The 8,401-nt window shown below is 35.9% G+C and overlaps 1 protein-coding gene and 1 pseudogene across 6 annotated transcripts in view; both read left to right on the plus strand.

Annotated features, from left to right (window-relative positions):
• The window catches only part of LOC126728951 (uncharacterized), a 47,138-nt gene extending 43,051 nt beyond the window's left edge, over positions 1 to 4,087 (plus strand). For 3 of the 6 annotated variants that reach the window (XM_050434721.1, XM_050434718.1, XM_050434723.1), the window contains 2 exons: positions 3,169 to 3,192; positions 3,664 to 4,087. In XM_050434721.1, coding sequence (XP_050290678.1) covers positions 3,169 to 3,192; positions 3,664 to 3,864 — 225 coding nt within the window. In that variant the 3' untranslated portion in view covers positions 3,865 to 4,087. Of the gene's footprint in view, positions 1 to 1,671; positions 1,861 to 1,990; positions 2,151 to 3,168; positions 3,193 to 3,663 lie in introns of all 6 variants that reach the window. The other 3 variants (XR_007656429.1, XR_007656428.1, XM_050434720.1) reach the window with 2 other exon arrangements.
• A 1,705-nt stretch (positions 4,088 to 5,792) lies between these two features.
• LOC126728367 (uncharacterized) lies at positions 5,793 to 7,720 on the plus strand (annotated as a pseudogene).
• Positions 7,721 to 8,401: the final 681 nt, after the last annotated feature.

The following is an 8,401-nucleotide window of genomic DNA, read 5'->3' on the forward strand; positions in this document are numbered from 1 at the left end:
TTTTCTGCCCCCACTCACCCACAGATTCCAGGAAGCTCAATTATTTGGATACATTAGGCATATAATGTTATCATTCTATTTGTTTTGAAGTTTAATATGTGTCACGGTGGCTTAATTTTCTAGCTGGTTGTGTGGGCGGAGACATATTAGCTTAAGTCAGTATTGTGAGTCATTTCCTCCCTCCTTTCTTTCAAATTCCATGTTATTACAAAATCATGTTTGTTGCAAGTTATTAAATTTTCTGGAATTGTTGGTGTTTTCTTGTCTTATTCATGTAATCATCATTTCATAGTACATAAAGGTTTCACTTTCAGAATGTTAGAGATGAAAATTTTAGAGAATGAAGAGGATGTGGAGGAGAGAAAAGTAGACAGGGATGAAGGATTCAAGGTTTATATAAAGGTTGTAATCCAGGAAGTGATTGGATCATGGTTGTAGCTCAAATACATATCTTAATTAATCAGAAAAATAGGTTGCAATGCAAGACTTCTTAGTTGGGTTTCATTCCATGACAGGCTAGAAAATTAGCATTTAGTTTTCCGAATGATTTTATTTTATTTCCTTTTAATATATGGTTGGAGAATTTTTCATTCAAAAAAGTGAATACGAATATTATAATGAGCAAGATGTGCTGTAATGACATTCATTTTGAGAATTTAGGTTGCAAAAGGAGGGTTTGGTTATGTCCTCTAAAACAAAGATTTAGGGAAGGAAAGATGTTAGTAAAGTTTGACTCTTCAAATTTAATCCAGTTGTTAGAATTGTGGTTAAACAATTCAATTTTCCATTTCTTAACCATTTAAGCTTTTGAGACAAGTGGTAATTTATTGCCAATATATGTGAGCTCAATTAAGCATAAACTTATCTATCCCTTCTTTTTGGAAGGAAGGATAGATAAGTTTTTTTTTTTTTTTTTTTTTTTTTTTCATTGGTAAGTTACATGCACAAAGTGGGACTTGAATCCATGAGTTCACCTTTTATCCTATTCTTACAAGTAAAGAAGGCTCTGTTTGAGCTAGGGCTCATTGGCCTGGAGAGGGGCTAGAAGTGTAGCTCAGGTTTTGTTGATAGAACTAACAAGCTCAAAATTCCTACACAAGCTTGGCTTGTCTTTATTAACAACTGAGGTTGAAGTCTGAAGATCTGTAAAAAAGGTCTAGTTTAAGCTACATGGTTGTTCTGCTTGCTGCCCAAGCCTATTGTGAATGTTGGAGTCTATTTAGCTGCTTGATTTTATATAAAAAATTAATCAAATTGCTCTTTCACTTAAATAAGTTATGTGGCATCTTGTCAATTAATGTTGTAAGGTCACTGTAAATTTAAGACAAAGATCTCACTCTTTATGCCAGTGGCATATGTCAACTTTGCTGGCATAAATCCTGAGGTTTGTAATTTTTGGACCCTGTTCTTCCTACACTTCTATAATCGATCTGATAAGTTGATTTCTTTAGTGGTAGCATTGTTTCTTTTTAGAAAATATTTTGCTTAGCCCATTTGGAAATTATTTTAATTTCGTGCAGCCCTCCACTTTGTACTAAATTCATGCGCTCACCATGTGAAGTGAAAGCACCTAAAACTTTAGGGGTTCATATGAATGCCTTACTTTTTTCAGATATTTCATATGATCCTTAGAGGTTGTCAGCTTGTAATAGAGGTATTTTTATATTACAGATTTACTGGGGACATGGTATATATGGCATTAAATCAGCATCAATTTTCTACTTTGGAAAGCATCCATCTCTTCTTAGTTTGGGGGAGTCTGCAATGCTTGCTGGGATTATACCTGCCCCAGAACTTCGTTCTCCACTCAGGGATCCTAGCAGGTCTGGTGCTACTATATACGTATTAATCCTACGTCTGGTAACCATTCCTTTCTGGAATTGTATTTATTGTATTGCATTGATTTTTGCACTATGTTCTTGATTCCCTCTATGTTTATTATGAATAATTACATACAAACCAAAATCTTGCATCTCACGTTTTCTCATAGGGGGAAGAGCTTCCAAGCAAGAGTCTTAAGGAGGATGGTGGAAGTTGGTTTTCTTGATATTGAAACGGCACTTTTGGTTGTGAAACAAGGTCTTCATCTGCATGTTTTTGTGTAAGAATATGCTGATGGATTCTTGCATCTATCACCCTTGCCTAAGGATGTAAGTTAATTCTTTCTATGCCTATTTTCAGAAGTTGGTTTCCTTCAAATTCATGCAACGCCTCTGCTATATGACTGTATTGAGGGTGGCAACTTTTTTTTTTATTTTTTTTATTTTTTTTTTATTTTAGTGATTTTGGTAGTGAATTCATTTGACATGATGAATTATAAACAATTTATTTATTTATTATTACATATTTATAGATAAATCTACAATTGCTCTCTGATTTGTAGATGCATCTGCCCAGAATCCCATTGTTATGGCTTTGTATTATCATGAACCTTAACAGTTCCTTTTCTGTTTTACTTTTTAGAAATGCTATGCCATAACATTTTCACAATAAATCATAAGTGGCGGATCGTTATGTAGGGAATTTAACCAAAATCCCAACTTGTGAGAAACAAAACAAATAGAGAAAACACACGTCAAAGAAAATAATCACACGCACAAGACAATATTTACGTGGTTCGGCAATTTGCCTACGTCCACGGAGTTGCAGGGATTTCACTATTATCAAGGAGAATACAATAGTGCACAAGAACACTCTCAAGAAACCCAAATCCCAATTACACCCTAGCACTCTCTCACAGAAAAAATAAGAATAGAAACTGGCTGCCTCTCTTTTCTCTATTTTCTCTCATGCGGCTGCTCACTAGGTTAATTAGGATTTCTCTCTATGTTCTCACGTCTGCATCTTTATTTTTCAAAACCTAATATATATATATATATATATATATGTCAAAAGTCGGCTGGAGTGGGATTCCCTTTTCAACTAGGATTCTATCAACTTATGTGGACTTGGGCTTGACAATTCAAGTCACACATACAGCCCATTTCAACACGTTACAGGTTATTATTGATGGGCAAAAAAGTAATTAAGTGATAGGTTTAAATTTGAACCATTAATAACTTACCACCTATGATTTGCTGTGAAAATGTTGTGGACGTAACATTTCTTTTTACTTTTTTGTTTTTTTAAAATGAGTTCTCTTAATTCTTGGGATTTTACTACAAGCAGGAAGGTCAGGATTTCGCTACAAAGGTAAAAAGAAGAAGAGCAAGGGGGATAATGCACGTCTGGCCCTGTTTGAATGTCCCATGATTTTTATTTATTTATTTTTTTCTATCGATGTCCCATGAAATTTAGTTGGTTTGATCTGTTTTGTATATAATATGAGCAGAATTCATAATTATAAACACGATGGTCCAAGACTGGCATCCATCGTCTTATATTACAAAAAGAATGGAAAACCAATGACAGTGCATTTTGTGAATTCTTTTAATTTGATGCTATCTCATTATTTATAGTGTCTACAATTTTTTTTTGGATGATCCAATATAAGTTGATGAAATAGTACCTTAGGGGAAAAAAATTACAAATGCATCAATTTAAATTTTCATACCCTTGATAATTTTTCTTTTCCCATTTTTTTTTTCTTTGGTGTCTGGTTATGCATAAGAAATTTACGAAGTTATGCCAGACGTTAAAAAACTTGTTTGATTTGTTCACTAGGGACTGGGAGTATCCGACAAATTGAAGCAAGGAACTGACTCAGCTTTTAAGGTTGTGTGGGACTGGGAAAAAGAGAGCGTGACATGGGAAGCCTGGGAAGATATGGAAAGATGGTCCATCAAGTTGCAGGCCATTGATCACATAAAACTTCAGAAAAACATTCTGGTTGTAGTGACAAAATGGATTTTTCGTAATAAATAGTAAGGATTGTCTTTTAATTTTTATGGTGCCTCTTAGAGCTTCATTAAACTAAACTCAATAAGTTGGATGTCTTCGCCTGCATTATTGCTAATTCAGCATGTCCTCTTTCACCATTTTATTAGGCACCAAACCTCAGAAAAATTGTTTGTGTGTGAATGTGTCTATAAGTGTTGTGGTAACTTTGCTCTCATATGGTTACTGTCAAATCCGGTCTTATTTGGAAGGGCTTCTAGGCTTTTGCAATAGTTTCATGTTGATAATTACTGACATCCAAGCCTTATTCCAAGTATTTTTTTAGTGGTGATCAAATTTTTTACTAAGTACCGTTGGTATATGATTAATGTAAAGTCATATTCCATAACAATGATCATTGTTAAATATATGATAACAAATGTAATAATCCTAAAACCACAGCCTGTGCTATTATATAAAATTACGGTTCATTGTATCCATGGTATTTTTATAATGTTCTGCTCAAACTCAAATTGTAAGATTGATAACAATTTGAGATTGGAGTAAAAGTATGACCACTGAAGAGGTCGGTGGATGTGCATTTTGGGGTGTGTGTGTGTATAGTCATATAGGCTATTGAGCATGTGAGATAGTGAACTAAAAGGAGTGGAAGATTCTAATGACGAGTCTTTCGGCATTTGCAGAACAAGACCCAAGTCGTTCGTAACTTAAAATGGTGGTATGAACTATGAAGGAGGGGATGAATCTTAAAAAGTTATGCTACATGGTGGTCAAATCACTAGTAGAGAAGGAATAAAGCCATATGAGGATGCTCACGATTAGGTAGTGTTACGTAGCACTGAAATCACTAATATGAAAGGGCAATGCTAAAGAGGACGTCAGAGTTGGATAAAGAAAATATGGTTTACTAATTCTAAACCTCAAGTTCTAAACCTCAACTCTAATATATTAGATATACTAGTAGAGTTATCTAACATATTAGAGTTGGCTAATTTTCGGTCAACTCCACTCTACTCTCCCTCAATCCTAATTAGTGGTCTTAGGATACCTTTTTTCTTTTTGTTGATGCTCGTTTTGGAAAGCCCAATAGCAGAAAGAAGCCCTACAATATGGACAGAGTAGAGTTAGTGGATTAATAAAAAAAACTATTAAGCCCGAATGGCAGGAACAATAGATTATAGGCCCATAAAGTAAATAAGTGGGCCTTGAGGAAAGTAATGGGTCTAAAGGAGCCTAGAGAGAGAAGTTGTAAACCCATGGGCATTATGAGATGTAGAAAAGTAAGAATGGGCTACAGCAAGCCCGAGGTAATAAAGCAAGAAAGTAAGGGGTTAGTGGAAAGCCCATGAGCCCCAAGGATGAAGAATAAAGTAATTAGGTTAGGAAAGTCCAAAAGAGTTAGTAAAAGCCCATGAGAATGCAGAGTTAGAAAATGGGCCAAGGATATCCAAGGAAAGCAAATGGGCCAAGGATGTTTAGGAAGAAAGAAATGGGACAAAAGAGCCTACGAGCAATGTAATGGGTTAAGAAAGTCCAAAGTAGCATGAGTATAAATCCAATGACCATATTGAGTTATTAAGAGAAGAATAGACAGCAGGTCCAAAGTGGCCCAGCAAGCATAAGTTAAATAAAACCACGGTAGGAATGGCAGAGTGGGATGGTAGGAATGGCAACAAGACTATGGAAGGAGCAAAGAATGGGCTAAAAGGGGAAAAAAAAAACTACGATCAAGCAAGGCCCATCCTTTGAAAGGAGCAAGCCAATAAAGAATGAAAGATCAGAAAATAGTTCATGCCATAAGAGGTCAAGGATGAGTGGCAGAATGCATAGATGAGCCTTTAGACCATGACAAATGCATGAGCAGCAGACAAGCTTTCAACATACACAAGAAGTGGAGCACGCATAAGGCTTAGACATTACCAACCTGTACTCAACCAATATAAGAGTGGTGGGTCATGGACCAGAGGTAAGAGAGGGTATGGTCTGGCCATGGGGAGAAAAGAAAGCCTATTTAGGGGTTCTTGCTCATATTCTTTTGGGGATGATGTTCTGCTGGGATGACATATCACCCAAAAGAAGGTAAGATGAGTTGGAATTATTAGGTGCATGCCATGAGAGATAGCAAGAGAGAATGCTATGGTGAGCAAGTAAACAAAATAGTCTTCTTCGTCTGGCAATAGAAAGTGGCACAGCCAGCACAGGTAAGTGGTGGCGGCTGGACAACTGACAAATTAGTGGGTGATCGGGAGGAACGCCCTAAACCAGACAAAAGTAGTTAAAGGCTAAAATAGTAATAACCAGTCACGACAGGCAGTATATAAAGGGTCTTTGCTGTGGATAGTAACACAACCACAACTAGAGCAACCTCTAGAGGAGGATCACTATACCACCATCATCATAACACCACATGAGTAAGCATTGAGAAAGAAAGAAAGGAAAAGACCAAATGCCAGCTCTGCAATGAATCTCGCCGACAATACACTTATCGTTGTTACCTCTGCGACTTCAACCTTCACGCCACATGTACTCCCTTAACGCCCACCATCGAATCTGAAGTCCACCACCACCCATTAACCCCCTTTTGGAAGTGGATTACGTTAACTTGTGACCTTTGTGTCAAAGAAGTCAAGGGTATACCTAATCATTGTGACCTACGTGGTTTCTGGGTTCATAATAGTTGTGCTTTTTTGCCACGCAGATTCAAACTTATATGTCATGAGCACCTCCTCCACCTCACCCATTCTTATCTTGAAGTTGGACTCCATCAATCTGACTCCCGATTTTGTCTGATCTGTGCTCAAAAAGTGAATACAAACTATGGGTTTTACTTTTGCTCCAGATGCGATTTCGTTGCTCACATTGATTGTGCTACAGACTACAGATATAGGGAGTACATAAATTTGCAGGAACTTAAAGAGGAGGAGAATGAAGATTCAGAGCTCGATCAGTCTGTTTACTTGGCAACTTATGAAGTCAAAAATATCAAAGTGGGGGAGGATGGAACTGAAATAGCCACAGAAATCCAACAAGTTAGTCACGAGCATGACTTAAAGCTTTCAGATGATGAGGTTCTGAATAATGAAAAATGCAACGGGTGCGTGCAAGCTATTTTCCCTCCTTTTTATAGTTGTGTAAATTGTAGTTTTTTTCTACATGAATCTTGTGCTAAATTACCTAGAAAAAACGACACTTGCTTCATCAACACCCACTCACCCTCTTCCCAAAGTCACCTTATGGGAGGAATAAGATATTTGAGTGTTATGCCTGTAAACGTCGTTGCAATGGCTTCATCTATTTGTGTCAGTGTGACATGCTGGTTTAATCTTGATATTTCATGTAGTTTAATCTTAGACATCCTTACCCACCCTGGTCATGAGCATCGACTTCTTCTCTCAAGCATAGAATCTAAACATAATTGTAGTTGTTGTGATTCTAAAACTTACCCAATATTCCGTTGTACCACTTGTGAATTTGCTTTGGACATAAAATGCACTACACTACCACAAGTCATAGGGTACAAACAACATGACCACCCCTTTACTCTCTATTATATTGCTGAAGATGACTCCGATAAATATTATTGTGATATCTGTGAAGAAGAAAGAGACCCAAAGCATTGGTTTTACTATTGTATGAATTGTAGTTATCCTGCCCATCCCAAATGTATCCTTGGGAAATACCCAAAGTGCAAATTTGGAGTTTCTCACACATTTGATTCTCACCCACATCCTCTTACTTTCATTGTAGAAACTAAAGACCACCCTCAATGTAACAGATGTACTGGTTCTTGTGTAGAGTTGATATATCAATGTGCTCCATGTAATTTCAACATGCACTATAATTGTTTATGAAAAAGACAAATAAAGGTTTTTATTTTTATTTATATATTTTTCCTTTTGGGTTGGGCCTTTGTTCTTATTATCAAATTGAATTTTTTATTACGATAATCCATTAGTGTAGTTTACGGGAGAACTTTTATTTATTTTGAGTTTAAGCTCATTAGTATTGTTGTTTTGTACCTCTCAAATGGCCAAAACAATTAACATGTTGTAACATTTGTTAAAATTAGATTTCAATTATACAAGCAACTTACTCTATTCTTCATTGAACCTACCAATCTTGATGCTGGCAACAAGCCTGAGGGTTTAAAAAAAAAAAAAAAATGTTTGGGTGTCTTGAACAATATTTGATCTTGTTGTTGGTGTGTATCTATGTTTAGGTGTTGGGACATTGGTCAATTGCCGATGATGTGACCATTTTGGGGCTATGGTTGGTGTTTGGGGTCTATCCTACCTTTTTGACAAAACTTCTTAGAAACCTCAAGTCTTTGTTGCATTAATTGCATAATATACAAGCTACTTATGCTCATAAATTTAGAAATGCAGCATTTTTTTTTTTTGTTATTTTGTTGGAACCATAATTAATAGTTATTCCTAAATACAAATTCTTTTAAGTTATATGGAATAATCTAGAAGTAATTGTTAGTCAAATGTGAAGTTGGTCTTTGCTTCTAAAAGATGTCTACTATTTTGTTTAAATAATGTCCAATATGCCAAAAATATCA

The sequence above is a fragment of the Quercus robur genome, chromosome 5, assembly GCF_932294415.1.
Source record: "Quercus robur chromosome 5, dhQueRobu3.1, whole genome shotgun sequence".
Taxonomy (NCBI): Eukaryota; Viridiplantae; Streptophyta; class Magnoliopsida; order Fagales; family Fagaceae; genus Quercus; species Quercus robur.